General features: G+C 30.7%; 1 protein-coding gene across 1 annotated transcript in view; it reads left to right on the top strand.

Annotated features, from left to right (window-relative positions):
* The window catches only part of Nup133 (nuclear pore complex protein Nup133), an 89,091-nt gene that overhangs the window by 16,025 nt on the left and 49,525 nt on the right, over window positions 1-23,541 (top strand). The window contains exons 4-11 of the mRNA XM_067284535.1: window positions 1,967-2,188; window positions 2,265-2,336; window positions 2,454-2,564; window positions 9,796-9,912; window positions 15,459-15,518; window positions 15,601-15,662; window positions 19,494-19,561; window positions 21,461-21,540. Coding sequence (XP_067140636.1) covers window positions 1,967-2,188; window positions 2,265-2,336; window positions 2,454-2,564; window positions 9,796-9,912; window positions 15,459-15,518; window positions 15,601-15,662; window positions 19,494-19,561; window positions 21,461-21,540 — 792 coding nt within the window. The remainder of the gene's footprint in view (window positions 1-1,966; window positions 2,189-2,264; window positions 2,337-2,453; window positions 2,565-9,795; window positions 9,913-15,458; window positions 15,519-15,600; window positions 15,663-19,493; window positions 19,562-21,460; window positions 21,541-23,541) is intronic.

Here is a 23,541-nt window from a genome sequence, read left to right on the forward strand (position 1 = left end):
CTCTATCCGGAATTCAAGGATTCATAACTCAAAAAAATGACTTATTATTAACATTTATTTTAAATCCGAGAACAGTGTCTTCATCACCTTTACCGAAGATGGCTGACTCACGCAACTTTACACCCGATTCACCACAATTAAGAACTATCCACCCGAATTTAATTTATCCACGTGGACGGACAACTCTATCAACTTACCTACGATCTTGCCCATCCAGAACAATTTATATCCAAGCATCCAAGATTGTGATAGTGTACTACACACCACCCAATTCCAGCGAACAAAGAAATTCCACCAAACAGTCTCAACTCATGTGAACTTTGAACTGCAGTCTCGACCCTAGGTCAACGATGACGTCATCCACCCACCCAACCACTTCCAAGAACTCCAGACGCTCGCCTCTCCTAACCTCGAGTAATAAATATTGTCACGCGTCTAAAACGCGTCGGGATATATATTTTGTAAACAACTTTGATATTATGTATTATCGCAATGATGTCACCTATTAACCTAATCCTTTCCGAGAGAGAGTAATATATCAATCTAAATTGTAAACATACCTCACCCCCCCGCTTATGAATCAAATCTTTTAAAATCACACTAACTAAGTGATGATTTTAAAGAAAGCATGGAGTGAATGTGAAATCTGGAAGTTAAGAACCTAGAAATTTCTGAATTTGTTCACTCCAGTTATAAACGACTTAATCAACAACATTCCATACCCGGGAAATTGTTGACCCTCGAATGGCAACGATTGTCCCCTAACTATCAACAAACCGTTATTCCTTCGGAGCAGGTAGATCATCTTGCACGATGGTTTATAGTTAGCGTCCGAACTAGTCGTTTATTTAATATCCCGGGAACACCTATGGCCCTAATAGTGATTCGTTTTCGATCACGTGACAAGTTTTCCCATCAAAAACTTATAAAAGACGCTTCCTTCCCCCCCTAAGGGGCTCCTTCGTCTCGCTTTTACGACGTGCACTACGCCATCCGCCGGACTCTCAAAAAGTTTCTAAGTTCTTTAAGTGCCACTGCCCTGCCTACGGAAAAACAAGCTCTACGTGCCATCGGCCCATTACCGGATTCTCCATCAGCCAAACTTTATCGTCACTTCTGATTCCGTCTATTACGGACTTGTTAAGAGGTATGAAAAATAATTGTAAACTCTCTCTCTCCGGCCCCTTTTTGTAAACGAGGGTAGAAGTGTACTTTAGTTCGTTTAGCTTTCATTAAATTTTGTTTTTGTTATAAAATGGTGTCTTTCTTGACTGTCGGCTTCGCCTTATCGTCGGCCCCATCCTTCCTCCTCCTCCACTCGCGTAACGCGTAACGCGCCGTCGACGTAACAGCCATCCTTGACAAGTGAGTCACGGGAAAAAGAGGTACGACTCCCTCTTACCTCCCCGAGATCTCACACATTGGTGACAATCGAAGGGGTGGCGTCTTTTTAGGCACCCCCGATTTCACAGTTAATACCCAAGTTCATTCTTTCCGTAGACAGACTATAGTATCACAGAAATGAAATTTAAGAAGTATATGAATATAAAAGTTGTGAGTCAAACACCAAATAAGTAACTAAGCTAACATTTTAGTAATTCTACTAACTATCTCTAACTACTCCTTCACATTTGCCTTTCTCATCTATTTCTCTCTCCACATTCTCTTGTCACTCTTGGTCTTGCTTTGAATTTTGAGGAGTGATTTCCCAGGAAAGAGCTATTTCTCTATCTTATCAAAACTGATTACTACATTAAGAAATTCTATTAAAAATATTAATTAAACTATATAAAAATAAACTGATATTAAATAATGTAAAATTCAATAAAAATACAATTAGCTGATAATAAGAATAAAGTCATTTATTTATCTTTACTTTTGTGAAGTTTATTATTTGAAAAATAATCCAGTCTTTACTGATGATTTAGTTATATAACTTTTAACTCATTCCTGATACTATCTGTAGGTTTCGCATTGTAGAGAATTAACTTTACCACCAAGTGATCTTGCTCATAAGGCAGAATTAGTATGTGTATTAGTCAGCAAAGATTCACATATGCCAGCAGCATTAGCTGTATCACCTGAAGGTATTGTACGTTATTGGCCTAACATTGCCCATGAAGGATCATCAGTTGAAGTTACAGCTGAACTTCATGGTCAAGAATGTTTTTCTTTAACAAATATACAGGTAAAGTATAATAAATGTACAAATAAAATATTATTAGCAAAGTAGTAAGTTTTTTGTAATTAGAGAATTTTTTTAGCCATTAGGTTGCATTTTAGCTACTACAACTAATTCAATCATTTTGATTTCTCCATTCATGAGTGATGGTCAGGTTTGTTATTTGTATAATTTTTATATAGTACTTAAACTGTACCAATAAGTAGTAAATATCACTATAAAGTAATTGTTTAAAATTTTTCTAAAATATAATTTTATGTTAATTTTACAGAACAGTATTCATTGTAGAACATTAAGAATTCCCCAAGGAATGTTAGCTGGATTTAGTCGGAGAGTATTTTCTTTTGTATTCGGAGCAGTGCCGAATCAATCTTTTGAAAATGTAAGACTAACAAAATTATTCTACGAAAATAAATATCTTTCACTATGTTAAAAATAAATAATATTTTTATTTTTGGTTTCATAGATATTAATAATTATCAGAACTAAATATAACTAGAATCTAGTATTAAGTACTTTTAGAAAATGTTTCAGTAGAATATTGCCGGATGGTAATTAAATTTAAAATATTAAAAATCAAATGTACAGTCTGTAGAAACTGGAATTACCATTTATTCAATTTCAGTGTTCTGGAATATATTTTTGACAACTGACATTTCCTTGTAGGCTACTTGGCCAAAATTAAAAACTTTCCTTTAAAACAATGAAAAAGTAATCTGATTAAAAACAAAAATTTTAAAATCAAAACTTGATGGCCAAGTAGCCTATGGTTATCAAAAATGTATCCCAGAACATTAAAATTGAATAAATGGTGATTCCAGTTTCAACAGACTGTGCGTTCAATTTTTAATATATTAAATTTTATTTTTTGAAAATATTTATTAATCTAAAAACTCTAATTTTATAAGTTCCTAAATATTTGGCTTTCTAAAACTACATTCTTTGGGTGTAAAAAATACATTATAGACTAACCTAAAGTACAGAAAAACTTCTCTAACTCAAATGTCTGTAACTTGAATATAAAAAAATATTCAAGTTACATACATTTGAGTTAGCTTGAAGAAAATGAAGCACTTGGTAGGTCTCAATTGAATAGAACAGAATTAATGTCTCCAACTTGAATTTCCTTTAAATTGAATTTTCTCCAAGTTGAAGGTCCTCTTACACTGATTTATGTTACTTTCAACTTCCCCAACTCAAATTTTAATATTTATTATATTGAAAATGATCCTAATTACTAGATTTCCATGAAATTTTCAGACAGTTAGTTGTATCTACTGTCAATGCCCATTTGCAGACAATGTTCCAGTTGAAAGTGAGCAGACTTCTCTTCTCACTTTATCTCAACAAGATGTACCTGTAAAATTGTTTGATTCCACTAGTTACATTGAACATTTTGCTGAAAGGCTGTTTAAAACAAAAAAAAATTATCTAAGATTCTTTATATAATGCAAGAGAGAGAAAAAATACAAATCTATTCAGAATTGGCAGTTTTCATTCTATTGTTCTCTAACTTGAATCATATGTACCTCATGTTTTTTTTTTTTTGCTGTTTGGAACTTTGAGTTAGAGAAGTTTTACTGTATGTTAAACTTTTTTAAAATAATGATGATAATATATTGTTTAAAGTAATTTAATATTTAATGTTATATTTAATAGTTGATCATAATATGAACTTTTAGTACTTTGCATTTATATTTCTTATAAATAATTGTCTGATTATAAGTTAATTATAAGAATAGCATGACTTAACATATTACACATTAGCATAGCTGAACTGTCTTGGTAGTCCCCAAAATGATTAAAAACCAGCCAAATTATTCAGACATCATATATGAAAATTAATTATTATATGAAATTATAATGTATAAAATGTAAAAAGTTATATAGGGTGAACAGATTTATAAACTGATCTTAAAATACAATAGAATCTGTTTATTGTAATCACTTTGGGACTTGTACTGTACTGCTAATAATAACCAACTGATAACATTAAATGATAAGTAAATATGACTTATAATAAATAGAAATTCTAGTGTTATTGACTCGACATTAAAAGGACATATTAAAACAAAAAAAAATACACAACTTGACAATTTATTAATTATTATTATGTTGTGGTTAAGTGAGATATACTCGGTAAACACCGGTGGCTGTGTACTATGCCGGACCAAAGTCAAGGCATAGTAACCAAAACAGAAATTAAAGAAGTGTATCAGTGTGTGTGTCTGTATTCAGGAATTTTCTCACAATATGACATGTATTCAATATAGTGGCCTTCTGTAGTGTGATGTATGTGTTTCTATTCATTGTATGTGTTTCTATTCAATTGTAATGTGTCCAGGCTTTTGTGTAGTGTGTGGGGTATGACACCTGTAGAGGAGAGAACGACAGGTACAATAAGCACCCTATCCATCCTCCACAGATGCCTTATTTCCTGGACGAGTTCTGTGTACTTGCTGATTTTTTCAGTGCATGCATTTTGTATATTGTGAGTGTTTGGAATGGATATGTCTATAATGTATATGGTTTTATTGTGTTTATCAATGAGAGTGATGTCTGGTCTGTTGTGGTAAATTGTTTTATCTGTGATTATGGCTCTGTCATAGTACATTTTGTGTGTGTTGCTTTCAAATACTGTCTGTGGAATGTATTTGTAGTATGGTTCATGAGTGTCTAATAATTTGTGTTTGTTTGCAAGCTCTTGGTGTATTATATTTGCTATTTGATTATGTCTGTGTAAATAATCTGTCTGTGCCAAGAGCTTGCAACCAGAAGTGATGTGTTGTATAGTTTCTGGAATGATGTGACATTTTCTGCATGTGTCATTTGTGAGTGTTGTATTTCTGAGTATGTGTTTTCTGTAGTTTTTAGTATTTATTAGTGATGTAACGAATAGTAATATTCGGCCTCAGCCGAATACGAAATATTCGGCTAGGAGCGTGGCCAAATACCGAATATTCGGCCAGGAGCGTTGCCGAATGGCCAAATATTCGGCCAAACTATTTGGCTTGATTAACGCACGTACAAAAATTGGCACGCAAACCGCATTATGGCAAAGATCACGCACCGTGCTCTCTATTGGCCCGCTGTCACTATGATTTTTTCTTCCAGTAGGTCTAAATTATTTAAATTAATTAATTAAATTATAATTATTAAAAAGTTAATATGAGATGTATGATAAGAATAATAACGTCTACCTCTAGTGCCAAATTGGTTTATAATTTATGTAATAGACGTAAATAGCCTGCTATGATTCGGCAGTTGTTGGTATTTAGATGTAAGTTATAACTTATAAGTTATTTTATTTGCAATCGATTATTTTAACTCTTTAATTAAACACTAAAATTTTGTTTTTACTACATATTTGTAGACTGAATGGTACCCTAAGGATATACTTTAGTGGTGACATAATATGGTCTAGTTTCTCCCCAGTTGTGGAAAAGTTCAAATATATCGTATAAATATTAAAATATACGCGAATACGAATATAACATAATTAACTAAACAATAACGTTAATGCCCGATACATTCTAACCTACACGCCATCAATGCCATAAGATATCGAACTAGATAAAGGCTATAATATTATTTAATTACGAAATAATTTAATACTAGAGTTAGATGCTATTTCTTATTAACTTTAATAATTATAGTTTAATGTTCAGCATTAATAAAAGTAACAAAAATGATTAATTTACTGTGTTTTTGTTATTTCTTACTCCTGTTTTTAGGTATACGGTATTCGGCCGAATAGTGAAAAATAGGCCGAATAGGCCGAATACCGGGTAGTAACCGAATATTCGTTACGTCACTAGTATTTATGACCTGATCCTGTATGGCAATCATAAATCCTTCCGTCTCCCCAAAGAGGCATCCCCGAGCTAACCAGCTGTTTGACACAGTTTTTTCAACAAAATCTTGGGCCAGATCGTAAGGATGCCTGCCATGGAGTGCCTTTTGAGCCCATGATTGCTTAATAGTGTCTATGCTTTTTATATGTTGTGTTGTGTCCATATGATGTGAGTGTAAGTTTAATATTGTGTTATTTGAGTCTGCTAGAGTTACTGCTTTATGTAACTGTGATGTTTCTTGTTTTCTATGGAAAAACTCTCGCAGTGACAGTATTTGTTTGTAGTGAAAGTTAACTATGTCAATCAGGCCACATCCACCATATTTACGTTGAAGGGTAAATCTTTCTATGGTGGATTTAGGGTGATGTTGTTTATGCTTAGTAAGTGTTGTTCTTGTTTTCCTTTGGAGTTGGCTCAAGATCTGTGTGAGTCCAATGTATAACTCCAAAAGAATATGTGAGTACTGAGATGACATATGTGTTTATTGCTTTAACTGTGTGTTTTGCATTTAACTCTGTTCTGAGAATAACATTTAACCTACTTTGATATTCTTTAATTAATCTTTGCTGTATTTATGTATGTTCTGTTAGTTTGGCCTGTTGGAATCCTAAATACTTGTAGAACTCGCCTTCTTCCATGGATTCAATAATGTCTCCATTTCCAAGTGCAAAATCTTCTTTCTTCAGGATTCCGTTTCCTATGTGAAATGCTTTGCATTTATTGAGGCCAAACTCCATTTATATGTCCTTGGTGTATGAATGTGTGATTTGTAGGAGTTGGTGAAATTGTTTTTGTGTGGATGCATAAAGTTTTATGTTGTCCATGTACTGTACATGAGATGTGACAGTGTAAACTGTGTTGTTTTTTCATGTCTGATATTGTAGCCATATTGTGTGTTGTTTAACATGTTGGATAATGGGTTCAGGGCTAAGCAGAACCAGAGAGGACTCAAGGAATCTCCTTGAAAAATTCCTCATCTAATGAATATTTGGTTTGTTTGTATGAAAGTGTTACTAACCCTGTGATGTAGTGTTGTTCTCCAGTGCTGCATAGTGTTTTGAAAGAATGCAATGAGTGATGGATGTATTTTGTACATGTGTAGAATATGTAGCAGCCAACTGTGTGGAACACTGTCGAATGCTTTTCTGTAGTCTATATATGCCATGTGTATGTTTCTGTGTTGTTTGTGTGCTTGCCGTAGAATGACTGAATCTATGAGTAACTGTTCTTTGCATCCCCTGTGATTTCTACGGTAACCTTTTCGTTGTTCCGTGAGAATGTCGTGTTCTTCAACATGTTTGTATATTTTGTTTGCGATACAGGATGTCAATAATTTGTAGTGTTGGAAGACATGGTCTGTATTGTGTGGGGTCTGTGATATTGTTGCTTTTAGGTTTCATGTAGGTGATGCCCTGAGTAAGAAATTTTGGTATGTCTTGTGGATTGATGATGATGTGTGTTAGATATTTAGCTATTTCCTGGTGCAGTGATGTAAACTTTTTGTACCAGAAATTGTGAATGTTGTCTATACCAGGTGTCTTCCAGTTGTGTGTTCTGTTAACAGTGTAGCGGATGCTGTGTACATTTATTTCAACACAGGGCATAGTTGGTATGTTGTGCAAGTTTCTGTTCTCCTCCTCGATCCAGCCTGCATCAGCATTATGCGTGACAGCACTGGACCAAAGAGAAGACCAATATGTTGTGAGTTCTTCTTCTGTTGGTGTGCCACTGTGCTGTGTATCAGTGTTTGCTTTGTTATTAATTTGTCTGTAAAAGAGTTTTTCATTGTTTGTAAATAATTTATTTTGTTGTTTTCGTAGTGTACATGTTTTGTAACGTTTGAGTCTACGTGCTTTGGCAGCAAGTTTTTGTTTTAGTGTATCAATGTATTCTGTAATGTGTGTGTTGTGATGTTCATGTTTTGTATGTGTTTTTATTTTCTTGAAAATGTTTTTGAGCTGTTTCCTTAATTTGGGTGTTATGTTGCTTTTAGTGTATTGTGTCAGCCTGCCTAATTGCTGTCTAATGTCATTTATTTGTATTTCTATTCTTCTCTGCCAGGCAGGCTTGTGATAGTATTGTGTTTTCTGTGTATTTGTCTGTGACTGTACTTTCAGTCCATGGTGTGTCACTACTGTGACTGCCCCAGCATAAACTAATGTATGAATGTCTGCGAGTGTAGAAATTGAATGAATGTAGTGTGGTATTAAGTGAGTGTTTACATAATTTAGTGTTTTTCCTACTTCCTTTGACGTGTTGATTTTTGGTATTCGTGGTCGTTGTGTGGGATCTGTGCCTGTATATTTAGTGAGTGTTTCCTGAAATATAAGTGAGAGCGTATTAACTAAATCCATGTCTATGTTATCAGTGATGGACAAGGAAGTGTCTGTAGTATCATTAGTGGTAATTGTTGTATGTGTGTTATTATCAATGCTTGTTGCTGGATTATCCTGACAGGTTACATGATCTTCATTAATGTTAGATGTTTCTGTCTGTTGATGTATTTGATCAGCCACCTGTTGTTTGATAAGTTCAAGTGTTGTTTGTGGAATAAGGTTGTTGTGTATAATTGTTCTTTTTTGATCAACAACCCTTTGTTCAGTGACAGTGAGGTGAGGATATTGTTGTGTGAATTTATGGTGTAGTTGTTGTCTGTATGCTGTCATGTTTGTTTCAAGTTTTGTGATCGTGTAATAAGTACGGATGATAAACTCGTTCATTTCTACTGTCCATTTCATCCGTTGGCGTGGTTTTCCAGCCTTTGTGGTCTGTGGATGCATTGCCACAGAAACACCAAGGCTGGGTTGGTTCCTCACATCTGTTGAGGGCATTGCAGTAGCCATGCTTGGGCCGGTGCTGCTTTCGCCACCGGTAACCAGGGGAGACTGTGGCCTATTTTTCGAACGTGAGCCTCTGCCTAACCCACGAACGCGGACCTTGTTAACCCGGGCGACGTCCGAGCCGGTATCACACTTTGATCTAGTTATCACCATAATAAATATCTTCACAGAATGTGGGTGTGGTCACTCTTAGCTTCATTTTTCCCCATAGGCCTTACTGGCATGGGTGTCCCTACCAGGAGCTTGTGCTCCAGCCTGCATTGCCCTATGGATCAGTAAAATTACTGGGCTCTCCCACCACGCCCAGGTGGTGACCACGGGAGAGTTATTATTATTATTATTATTATTATTATTAATCAATAGTAATTCATTCAATGTTGTTTGCCTGCTAATTCTGATAGTGTTAGATGATTGATAACAATATTTGTGACAAATAAGTAGACTTTACTGTTTATTGATTACATTTTTAGATCAATTTTAAATTTAAGTTCATTTAAATTTTAAATTTTTGGACATTCCAATTCAAAAAATTTGGAATGAAAGATATAATCAAACAATAATTCTATAAATAAAAATGTTTTACTGGAAGTATATTAAGAATATTGAATGAGAAGTAAGTCAGAAATGGCAATGTTTTTACAGCCATTAAGTTGGTCTATGAATATTTTTGCAATAAATTTTTAGAATGTAATTTTGGCTCATTATGCTATAATAAAGCAGTGATTAATAAATTTTATGTAGTATGACTTTATAATATTTATCCTAAATGTTCATCAGTCCTGCATTTTCAATTGTATGGATTACTTATGAAACTAACTCTTTCTTGTAGAAATAACTTAGAAATGTTAGTGAAATTTATAATATAAAAAAATATTTGTTTTCTATTGGAAATTTTTTAAATTAAAATTTTATATTTCAGAAATCTTTAATCAAAGTACTTTCTGAAAATGGCAATGAAGATGATGAAAAATACTTATATGTTTTAGCTGGAAGCACTTTACAGAAATGGTATCTTTTGGATCATGAACCTGATAAAGTAAATTTTAAAATTGTATCATTGATCATATTAAATTTATTATTTAGAAAAATACTGTTAGAAAAAATAGTTATTAAATAGATAAGAATTAAGATAACTATATTTTTTTTTTTTTTTAATTTTGATTTTTTTATTATAATATATACACACATCTAATTTATATTTTTTACAAAGTTTAAGGTGTACCTTTTTTAATATATTGATTATTATATTCAATACTATTTGTATCAGATAAGTGTTTCTAAATAAAAATATAAAAATCACTTCATGGCATCCAGTGTAGCAGTAGTACTTTTGTTGTTTAATTTTTCAGAATGAATTAATTTAATATTTGTGAAACATGTTTTAAGCATATTCATTACTTATGATTAAAACATAATTTTAAGTTTTCTAATACAATCAAATCTGGGTAATTTGTATAAATTAAACTTTTGTTTATTTCCTTTATTATGTGTTTATTTAAGTTATTGTTAAATAATACATTTCATTTGAAGTTTTTTAAGTATAAATTTTAGTAATTCAAAGATAGTACAACCAAGGGACCAAAGTCTTGCAACAAGTGATTTTTTTGAACTTCAGTAACTTTGTTACCATATAAATCTAATCAACTTTATATTACAATTATTAATAAAATAGCTTCCTATTTTATCAATAATTGATTATAATATTAATTTTAGTACCTTTTTTTTTTTTTTAAAGACCACAAATATTATTAAATCATTTATTTTTACAGTGCAATATGAAAAAGTGAAAAACATATCGTTAACAAATATCTTGTAACATAGGAAAACTGAGATAAAAGTTCTGTAACTTTGATTAAATTCATAAAATTATGTTATAACAATGTGATCTTTTATATAGAAAATGATCATTGCGTGTTTTAACTTGCATTAGCGGAAGTATTTTGCATATTGGACCTAAAAGAATTAAAAGATTTATTTAAATATACTTGTGGTTCCTAATTGTAAACCAATTGGAAAAGATGTAAGAGAGTTAATTATTAAGAAACATTTACATGGTGTTTCTAACTCAGAAATAAGCAAGCTAATTGAATGTTGCAAATCTACTCTGGGTAGAATCATTAAAAAATAAAAAGAAACTGGAAAAACAGATATGCAACCAAGATCAGGAAGACCATGTTATAATAGAAAGATAGAAGATAAAGTTTTCAGAAGTCTTATAACAAATTCTATGAAAAATTCAGCAAAATGTTAACTAACAAATGGAGTGAAATAACTAAAAAAAAACTATTTCTGCAAAAACAACAAGGCAGAGACTAAAAGAAATGGCTATGAGACTGCTGCTTCAAGTGCAATGAAAATAAAGAAAATTAAGTAGTGTAGAGAGTATAAAGATTGGAAAAAATTAATAAGTGGGAAAAAAGTAGTTAGTGACAAATCAAGATTTTGTCTATTTAAGGATGGAAACACAAAGGTGCTGCAAAAAAAGTGGGGAATATCATTCTAATTACATTTGAAAGACTCAAAAATTTGCACCAGGGATTATGGTGTATGGAACTTTAACTGCTATGGATTCTGAGCTTAGAAATTATGAAGCAAAACATTGATTCATCACTTTACATTAAAACAGTGGATGAAAATCTTATACCAACAGCTAAGTATTATTTTTCTGATTGCATATACAGTGGTGCCTCGAATAACAGACGCTGTGAACAACAGACTTTCTATTTGGCCGTTACGTGACTCGAGCAACGGACTGGCTGCGAACAACGGACTTTCCGGCATAATTGAGGACTGCTCCATGGGTGCGTTCTTTAATAGCGGTCGCTTTGCGTCTCCACTACTACGGGAGTGCACTGCTGTTTCTGGGCATTTAGGAACGACGGTGAAAGAAAGACGGCAGCGCTCGCACTATCGATAGTATCGTGATGGAGGAATCTATAATTCTAAAATATGAGCTTTTAAAGGCAAAAGAAGGGTCCCAATTGTAAAATTTAACCATAAAATGGATTATTTGTTGAAAGAGCATTCAAAATAGCCACGAAAAAAATTAGAATGCCGGCTACCATTCGAAAAAAATTCGTAAAGACACTTACATCACCGCGTGCACTAACTTGCGCTTTCACAACTTCTAAATTTTCATTCATAAAACCACATAATGGACCCTGAAACGAAACTGTCTTACCCATGGAGGACGCCATGTTGCTTTCCACCGTAAACTACTGCTACAAGCGGCCGTTTTTACCGTTCGACGGTGCGCACTCCCACCGGAATTTAGGAACGCGTTCCACAGGAATTTTTAAACCGATGTCGCTCGCGTAGAGTTACACGGAGGAATAAAAGAATGCACCCCATGTTCATTTTTTAATGATACAGTGCGGTTATTTTATGCTGTGGAACGAATTAGATGTTTTAACATGTATTTCTATGGGAAAATGCGTTTCGTATAATGGACGTTTCACTTAATGGACGTGCACCTGGAACGGATTAAGTACGTTATATGAGGCACCACTGTATATGTCAACAGGATGATATTCCTGCCCATATAGCCAGGAAAATGAAATCAGTTTGAAAACATGGAAATAGAGGTATTAGATTGGATGGACAATTCACTAGACCATAACCTCATTTAAAAAATATGGGATAAAGATATAACTAAAACAAAAACATATTTTAAGTTTCAAAAATTTAGACAAAATCATACATCTAGTATGGAAAGAAATTACTGCTCAAGAATTTGAGAAGTTAATTTATTCCATGCCACAAAGAATTAAAGCAGTTTTAAATGCCAAAGGTGGATCTACAGAACACTAAAATCAAAGCTGCAGGACTTTTGTCTCAGTTTTCTTGTGTTGCAGGATTTCTGTCAAAGATATGTTTTTACTTTTTTGCATTTCACTGTGAAAATAAATAATTTCATTATAAAGTTTGTGTTCTTTTAAAAGAAAAAGAATGTTTCTTCCTATTTTATTAATAATTGTAATATAAATTTGATTAGATTTTTTTGGCAACAAAGTTACTGAGGCTGAAAAGAAACACTTGTTGCATGACTTTTGTCCCTCGGTTTTATAGCTCTTACTTTGATAATAAAACTCAACTAAGAGAAAATGAGATGTAATCAGCTGATTAATAGAATGAGTGCATTTTGGAGATTGCTAAAATGTGTGTGTTCTGTAAACTTCTGAGATGTGAGCTAAATTGTCAAAATTTAAAGTTAATAATAATTGCATCTAGATAATGGAGTTGTTTAGCTATGTTTTTATGTCTAAGTGTGGAATGTGTACAAGTTTATCTTTAGTTTAGAAAGTTGATATGATTAATGAAATGGAAAAGAATGTAGAGAAAATGTGATATTGCCAAAAAAATATAGAATGCTGGTAAACATTAGAAATTTGTAGTTTAATTTTCATAAATTCAAGACTTTGGATTCCTCCTGGTGTTTGAATTAAAAAAGCTTAGACTATATAAATATTGTATTATTGTTGCAGGGGCCATGCTGAATAGTGCCAAAATTGCCACTTGTCAATATTTTTATTAAAGCAGTGATAAAAATATAATACTGGCAATAGCAAGTGGTGATAAAAACCCTAGTCTGCTTATTTCAACATTCAGCATGAAATTAAATCACAAAGCACACTTCAGATAAAACAGCAGAATGTCTAGCTCCCATGCAATTGAAGTCCTGTGCACTAAACACCTAGTGATTTTATGATGTCACATGAGGACAGAAAAGTAGGAAGTGACATTGAGAACCAAAGGCAATTTTTGCAATGCTACCCAGCATTTTTACATTGGAGATTTTTTTATCAACTGAGAGAAAATTTGGAGAATTTTTCAGTATGACTTTTTTTCCACTTTGATCTTCTTTTAGTAGACTAAAACAAAAATTTTGACAAGACAGAACCTGTGAAATACTGTTAAAATATTGTGATCAAATGTGTTATTTTGGATTATTGATTAAAAAATTATTCAAAAATGATTCCTGTTGCTAAGAAGGAGAGGGCCAGGTGTTTGGATCTCTGATTTGAATGACACTTGGTGAACATGTAGCTCTAAACACAAACAGCCTCTTGTCCAAATAATTGGATCCACTTCTCAAGCATTTCCAAAAATTTGGCTTCTGAAAATTGAGTGTTTAACTTGTAAGTTTTTGAAAGTTTCACATCCCTAAATGATAGCCAAGTGGATAAGATTTTAAGCACTGGATCTAGATGATGTAAGTTCAAAGCTTTGGAATTTCAGTTTACTGTACTTTCTGGTGTATAAGACGACCCCCAACTTTTGAGAAGATTTTCCTGGGTTAAAAAGTCGTCTTATACGCTGGAAAATACGGTAGTTTTTTTTTATGTATAACATTATTATTTTACCACATCATTGGCATTATTATTACTATTATTATTCCTCATGTTTAAAGTTTATAAAACAGGAGATTAAAAATTGTGATGTTATTTCTTGTTTAGTGAAAACAAGTCTCTGTAGATTTAACTCTTTTACATTGTTAAATAAAACTTTATTTCTTCACATTTATTTTCACATATTTTTGCTCATGGTTACATACTATGTTCTCACAATTGAATAAGCTTCATACATTACTGCACATGGACGAAAAAGAAAAGTGATATATAAAAATTTAGCATTTTATTTTTTTTAATTGTTAATATTATGGGCAATTTCTTCATGTGCTTGTGTTTGTTGCACTTCAAATATCACAATACCATCATATCTGAAAATAAATACAGTATGAAGAAATAAAAATTTTATTTAACAATGTAAGAATTAATTTTAGAGAGACTTGTTTTCACTAAACAGGAAATGATGTCACAATTTTTATTCTCCTGTTTTATAAATTTTAAACTTGAGGAATAATAATGGTAATAATAATGCTAATGATGTAGTAAAATAATAAAATAATTATGTTTCACATAAAAGAACTAAATTAGAATTTTGAAGGTTTGAACCTACATCATCCAGTTTCACATAATGTCTTATCCACTTGACTATCACCACTCAGAGAGATGAAAGTTTCAAAGACTTATAAGCTAAACACTCAATTTTCAGAGGGCAATTTTTTGGAAAAGCTTGAGGAGAGGGTCCAATTATTTTGATAAGGAGCTGTCTGTATTTAAGGTTACATGTTCACCAAGTTCATTTGAATTGGAGACTCAGACATCTTGCCCTCACCTTGCGATACCTTAACATGTTACTTTTGCTTTCCATACACCACACTGATAAGGCTACCGGCACCTGCATTAATTAGTAAAACTGGTGGTGATAAATAATTTAAAACTGGCAAAATGGTTGGCAATATTTTTAAATGTTTAAAGTGACCTCTGTTGTTGTATATGTAAATAATAAAGCATTTATATAATAATATATTTATGTTTTATTATTTATAAATATGAAATTGCTAAAATAAAAGAGTTGCATTTTTAAAAAATATGTAAGGAATTTTGTATGATTGAGTTGGTTCTGAAAAATATTGATTATTTTCTTATGAAATATATTAGTTTGCAATGTTTTTATAAACAAAAATACTATTATTTTGTTAAATTTTAAAACAATAATTAAAATTTTATTATTTTGAAGTTGCTCTATGAATATGATATGGATAGACAGATAAAGGAATATTTTCTGGATGCTCTTTGGGTAAATGAATTTTCATTCAAATATATAAATGCATTGTTTTAAATTTAATTGTAGAAACAACTGAATTGATTTTATATTTCAGAGCAGAGAAAATTTTCATATACATCAATTAAAAGCTTGGTCAGTTGATATGCAACTTTCAAGGTACTGTACATTGATTAATTCCAATTTTATACTAAATTTTTATTATAAAATAAAATTTAAGAATGAATAATATGATGTGTTAAGATAGGTATTTTTCAATGATATTTCACTTACTCTTTGCCAACAATAATTTTTAGTTGCAAATGCTTAAATATTTGTCTCAATAAAATTTTGAATTTTAGATTGTAATTAATCTATTATTAAAAATTTTGAAAAAAGTGTACATAAATAAGTACAAGAAATTTTGAATCTTTCAATTTTTTATCTTCTGGATATTCTTTTATGATCCATTATTAGAAATTACAAAATAATTGAATTTTAAAATCTATTCTTTTAGTTTATTAAAAATGTTAACGTTACATATATAATGTGTATTAATTTGAATTTAATACATGTTATAGATGTATTAAATTCAAATTTATGATGTAACAGAATGTTGAAAAGTTACACTCTGTAATTTTATTGATCAACTTAATATTAAATATTAGTAAAGATTATTTAATTATTAAATTCTGAATATAAAATGAAAAATTTTTTGAAAATATGCCGATAATTATGAAGAAAATTTTATAAATATAAAATTGTAATACTTGTAACAAAAAATAACTAAATTAAATATATTTACATTTGATACTTATACAGTCAAACCTGTTTTTATGCGGGGGATAGGGACCGCATTAAAAAAAACGCATTAAAAAAAATCTCACGAAACTTCACGAATGGCTGTAAATAATAGTTTTCGCAACACAATTAAAAAATAATTTTTTTATGCGGTCAACAGGGACCGCATAAAAAAAGTCTCACATAGAAAATAACTCAAAACCGTACGAAATAGAATTTATTGACAACAGATGTCAGCACTTGACTGCATCGTCAGGTCTATCGTCTGTTTTACATATTTTTGTCCAGGTGGTGTTTTGTTGACTTAAAAAGTAAATTATTTCATTTTTCGCATATTCATGCAATAATATTACTATAATAAGTGCATTTATGCTATAATAAGTTTATTTAGCTATAATAAGTCAACGTGAGACATGACGAATCGCACGAGACTAGTCGCCAACTATACCGCACAAATTAAAAATTCGCATTAAAAAAATCGCACAAATAAAAATCGCACATAAAAAGAGCGCATAAAAACAGGTTTGACTGTATATAATGTACGTACTAGATAACCATAATATGAATAAAACGTACCTTTAACAATCCAGCAAATAAATTATTTTATGTTACTAAAATAATTTATTTGCTGGATTGTTAAAGATGTTTTATTCGTATTTAGATTTGAAATTTTATTGTATGTTTCTCTTCTTAATCATTAATCTTTACAGTTTGACAAGACTGTATTTGACAAATGTTAAATGAGAACAAAATTCATTTTATACATAAATTATCCTTATATAATCTTTATGAATATTAACATTTCCTGGATGTCACTGTAGATCTATGCTGGGAGAATACAATATAGAATTATTTTGTCTCTATTATTCTATATGGAGCACACTCTTTGAATCAAATTACAATTTTTTATTTTATAGTAGTAATAATTAAAACTGTTTTAAACTTAAAAAAGTTATGATGGCATCATAGCCAAGGCAGTTAAGACATCAACTATTAATTGAGGAGCTTAGGGTCAAATCTAGGCAAGCCACCTCAGAAATTTTTCAATGATGGAAAGTCTCAGATATGTTGGGTCCCATCCCTCATCATCCCATTGTCTACATATGAATAGAACCATGTGAGTACAGTGAACATTATTATGAGAGACTTCCAAAAATTTTTAACAAATATAGCCACACTGGTTACTCATGGTGTCTACTGGGGACAATTGAGTGCCTGTAACTTCCTTTATGGCACTCAGCCAACTATTTTTTTCTAAAAAATTGTCTTGACTACAATTCTTTAGAAATTATTTTGGTATATAGAAAAAAGAAACTTACTTTACTTGATTATGTGTTCAATTTTGATAGAAACTGCAGAAAATATTCTTACATTTTCTGTTTCTGTCTGCATTTATGCTGTATTTTATGTTAAAGTCTGTTTTGGTTTTAAAACAGCAGGAAGATTGTTTCCACTTTTTTCATGCAATGACACGTCTATATATACAGAACTAGCTGTTACCCGCTACTCTGCCTGCATGGATTTTGCAAGCAAACACCATTTATATTCAGTATTTCAACAACCATAGTAATTGTTATATAACACCTACCGCTGAGAATAAAACGAACTGTTTTCAATTTGATCAATTTTCTAGAACATTTACAATCATTTTATAATCGAACCAATATGCAATAACAAATTCGAATTTAACGGTTCGATCATTTAGTTAAAAATTCGAAATATATAAAAATTTTCATAACACCATCTGAAATGTTATCAATTTAATACACCTAAATACTCAATGAAGACTGAATGTAGTTGAAAACAAAAAATTGCATCTAAAATAGTACAGTAGAAGCCGTTTTTATGTTAAGCATTAATGCTCTCCCTCTCCCCCTGCGGGGGAGTTTTGAAAAACTCCTTCTTAGTGTGCATTTCCATGATGTACCCTAACTGTGTACCAAATTTCACCTCTTTAGGTTCAGCGGTTTGCTTGGGCGATGATGAATCAATCAGTCAATCAGTCAGGACAAGTAATTTTATATATTTAGATAAGCTAAGGCAAAATCTATTTCCAATTCATCAAAGTACTTGAGTATGAATTATATTTGTTTTACACATCAGTTTGAAATTTATTTAATGTAGATTACCCATATTGCATCTATTTTACTGTTTAATGTAAAATAATTATAAGTAAAAATCTGTCCAGTTTCACTCTTGCTGTAATGGCATTCTTCTCTACCATTCCAGCTATTGAACTTACCCTCATCCAGTATATGTTCCAAAAATAACTTCTCAAGTTGACTGACCTCCTTTCATAGATTTCCAATTACTTTTTTAATTCTCTTTGTTTTCTGGTCATTTTTAACATTGTTATTAATGGAAAGATTATTGTAAATTAAATTTTGGTCAGGAGGACTGACCAAAATTTAATTTACAAAAGAAGGACCACACCAAAGGAAAAAAAATCAACACTTAAGCAAAGAATTCTTACAGGTAGACAAAAAAGAAACAAAGAACCATGTTCAATTAAATGTTGATGACTTAATTTGCAATAAATATGTAACTGTGAAGGCATTCACACAAAAATTTACAAAGAAATTTTGTAAGTCTTATAGTAATAAATTTCATGTAAATGAATTTACTTACTTTTTATTTTTATACCTATGTATTTATAACTCAACAACAGTTTTTCACAGCAAATATTTTACTTGGTATGAGTTTTAAAAGTAATACATTATCAAAAATGTTGACTACCACCACCATTAATTTGATTAAAATAAATGCAAAGAAAGCTCAAGAGTATTGAGCTCACATTTGAATAAGTAAACTATCTGAGATGGCATCCAAAATGTTACAGTTTCAATGAGAAAACAAAGAAATTTTACTTAGAATATGTATATTTTAATTTCTAAATTCCACTCCTTTTATTCTGAGGTTATTTTCAATATATACTATGAAAACACAGTGGCTAGATTGAAACTTCATGAGAAAATATGTTTACATTATGAAGCAATGATAATTTTCTTGTTTCAGCCTGCCTAAAATAGAAAGCCTGCTTGGGCCAAAAGTTTATAAAGTTCCTTGCTATTCTACCTTTTACAAATATTACTGTAAATGCATTTGTTTCTCCCTGATAACTGAAAATTTAAAAAGTTGTTTAAGATATTTATTTTGTTAGAGGATAAGTTATGAAATATTAAAGCTTTAATATTGTATTATATATTTCAGTAAAGGCCTTATACTTCTTTTAGCTGGAATGAACCCTCAAGTATCTTCACAATTATCATTTGCATTTGGTAAGTAAAAAAATAATTTTAATTGCAATATTAAAAATAACTATCAAATGAACTAGATAATTAGAAAACTGTTATATGAATTGATTTGTAATTATTTTAAATTAATTGAATAAATACTTATATAAATAAATATAAATGCAGAATTTATAGTAAGTATAAATTTTCATTCTTCGAGTTATGTTGGTCTACTTTAAAAAAACTTATTGCATGTAGCTACATGATTGAAATAATGACTTAATATATTTTCTGCATTGACTTTATTCAGATCTAAGAATGTTTTAGGAACTGTTACATTAGATTGTTTCAGGAAAAAGTTTACAAAGTTTATCAGATATTTCAGTGTATCTTTGAGATAAGAAATAGTAATTTATTTAAAATAAGTGAAAATATAATGCTGCTATTTTTAGGAAATAAAACGTAAAAATCTCCCAGTTTACAAAAATTATGTACTATATCAGAATATTCAGCTAAATACTTTTGCAATATTATTGCAATAAAATAGAAAGTATTTTGAAAAACTTACTAAATAACACAGAGAACAGAAACAATAAACAAGATGGCAATACCTTTGTTAAATTTGTTTCATATAATGTGATTTGGGTTAGAATGGCTGATGCTTAATAAAAGGTATATTAAGGTCTAATGGACATTGTCATATGCAAATGTATGAGATACCACTGCATAACACTAAGTGAATACCAAACTAAAGGCACATAGACAAATGCCAGACAGGCATCATAGATATGACAAAGAATAGGAATCAAAGTATCAGTTTCATATTGCAAGTGAAAGTGCAGGCTCCTTTTATTAATGGTTTACAATTGGATGCGGAGCAATACTTGCAATTATAAAAATGGAAGTATTGCTCTGCATCAAATTGTAAACCATACAGTTCAAATATAAATCATGATATCATCTTATTAAGGAAACTAATAAATACTTCCTAAAGTTTAATTTTTAAGAAAACTTTTTACATGACATGGAGTTACTGCTGTGACTCCACACCAAGTAAAACATCACTGACTGACTATATATATACAGGAATCAGAGTTACCAATTTCAGGGATCAATCTTTCTGTCCCCTAAACACATAGTAATTTTGAATATCTCATTTGAAAGATAATTATTTTCTTAGATAGTATGCAAAATTTCAGCTTTTTCTATAAAGGGGTTGTCGACATATAAGTATTCGAAAAGTGCAAAAGTCTCCAAAAAAGTTGTATTTTCTTCTTTTCTTCACCTGGCACTGCAGATACTCATAGAGAGAAAACCACTGGGTCTAGAAAACTCAAATTTTAAACTTGTTAGCCTTTCTTGTTATCAGTGAGGTGCTGGCAAAACTTCTGGATCAATAGATAAAAGTTTACAGGAAACCCATAGAACTATTTTATTTTTATTGTGTAATTTAAGGCTTATAAGGATAAAATTGCATTAAAATGAATAATTTTTATTCAAAATGTTATCCAGAATAACAAAGCTCAAAATTATGCAAATTAAAACTTTTTATAATGATTTTACTAAATTACATACTGAAAGTATTTAGTCAGGGTCAACTAAACTGTGCATACATTATTGTCTTAGGTCTTTAATAACATAGTCATTAACCAAAAAACAATTGATATCCAAACAAAAACATTCAAGAGGTAAAAAAAATTGCACTAAGTTATGACAATTTAGATGACAGTCAAATTTTTGTTTCTTTGGAGATTTTCTTTCATAAAGATAAGCTTGGCACTTTAAAGTGGCTCCCATATTTTTATTGATTTGAAGTGGAATTAAAACAAATTAAATTTAGTTTAATCATTAAAACAACAATTTACTTTAAAAATTAATACAAGTATTTTAGAATTGATTGGAAGTTTAATGATAAATATATTATAATAATTTATTTATTAATAGGAATATTAAATGTTTCTTCTGACACTGTTCCAACTGGATTTACTTCATTTTATGTTATAAAACATACAGAAAAATACACAGTAAGTAAAAAATACTAATTAATAAACTAAATGAAATATATTTATATATTAACATTTAATTACTCTCTATTTTTTAATTTATATAAACTCTATACATTAGTTAATTATATATATTAATCTTTGTAATTTACATTTGGAATTGAAGGAAAGTTTCATGTTGTAATATAATTATATTAAAAAATAACATATAATTTAATTTTTGTTAACTGAAAATATTCCTGAAATAACAGTTATGGAGGAAATTTGATATAATTTAGTAAGCAAATTTTTTAGTATCATCTATTGGTAATTTACCAATCATATAAAGTAATAAAAAATGTTTTATTTATCTCAACTCTTTAAGACACAAATCAAAAATTTATTGAGATGATCCATAATTTAATATGGAAGTAATGCATTTAATGACTTTTTATTGATAGGTCAAGACAATATGTTATTTTATCTTAACCTGTCAATAAAAAGTCATTTTGTAATTTGATCTGATAGTTTTGCTTTTTTATTTCTATGTAAAAGGGAAGGAGAGTTCTAGTTCTAGTCTTTTGTCAGTGGAGATTTGCATTTTTTGCCATTCATTAAGCAATTTTTGCTGTTATTGTATAATGAAAGAAGTAAAAAATTGGTTTTGGATTTGGCTAGTTCTTAATAATTTTATTGTAGAAATTCTTGTATTAGTTAATTGAATCATACGTAAAACTAACTGTGTATATTTGGCACTGAGGGAGTGGAGGATTGATGAAGTTGAATTGGAAGAGGATGATAAAAACAATGGTCTAAAATGTACATTTATTAACCTCAGTATTTACAATAATGAAACTTCAAAGCACAAAAAAATTTCTCAAGCTAAAGTTGACAAGGGGGAGAGACTTTGATGTGTTTTTCCCATAGACAACATTGTATCTTTGCCACTTCATCACACTTGAATCATTGCACCTTTCTCAAATTTCTCTTCAGTGGCATCATGTACAGCAGTGATTCTCAAACTTTATCAATCGATCCACCGCCCCTTTGTTCCATAAAGTTATACCCAACGCCCCCCGTGTGAGAAAGGATTGGAAATATTCTTAGGAGAACTTTTCTATGAATCTCGCACTTTGTGCCCTTAGTGTACATTGTTCTCGACATCTGGAAACCATTAAATGCAATGTTTCCTTTTATCCGTTTGACAGAGGAAAGGGAACTTTTACCTTTGATCACCGTTCAGTACCCTTACTCCAGCGCCCCCTAGATTTACTCACCGCCCACAAGGGGGCGTTATTGCCCACTTTGAGAAACGCTGATCTACAGGATAAGAGCTTTGATTTGAGACCTGAACTGTATTTTTAGTCCCAGCCTTTTACTCAAACTAAGTTGAACAAACTGAAAAATTTCAGTTTCAATTAATATATAGACATCTTCTAACAATACATTGCCTAAATTCAAATTTCATTTTATAAAATTCTATATCTGTACTTTAGAAATATTTTTCAAACTAGGATAATTATGGAAGATTATACTGCTTTGATTGAAGTTGTTGATTAAAGAATTAGTTTTAAAATGTACAAGTTCCTTTCCTATGTTTTGTTCATCAGTTTAGTTCAACAGAAGAAAAAACAAAAGGCATGGAATCACAAATTCCATGCCTTTTGTTTTTTCTTCTGTTTGAAATTGATCATTCAACTCTTGAATGCACTCACATGTAGAATCCAGATAATCTTTTATGTATGAAGAAGCTATCTGATTAACAAGTTTCTCATTACATATATTAATCAAGTTTGAGATTCTATTTCATAAGTCTGTCATTTGAAAATATTCATATCGGATATTTTCCTTCCAAGAGATTGTCAACTTGCATGTTTGAGTCATAATCAGGTATATTTAAATTATTAAACATATGTATGAAGATCTATTGTCTGTAATGATATCATTGAGTTAATAAAAAAAATTCACTTCATCAGAATCAAATTTGTTTTGACAAATTGTATTCAGTTGTATTTACACTACGGTTATCATTAATAAAGCTAT

The sequence above is a fragment of the Centruroides vittatus genome, unplaced genomic scaffold, assembly GCF_030686945.1.
Source record: "Centruroides vittatus isolate TY-2023 unplaced genomic scaffold, ASM3068694v2 scaffold_1323, whole genome shotgun sequence".
NCBI classification, from domain to species: Eukaryota; Metazoa; Arthropoda; class Arachnida; order Scorpiones; family Buthidae; genus Centruroides; species Centruroides vittatus.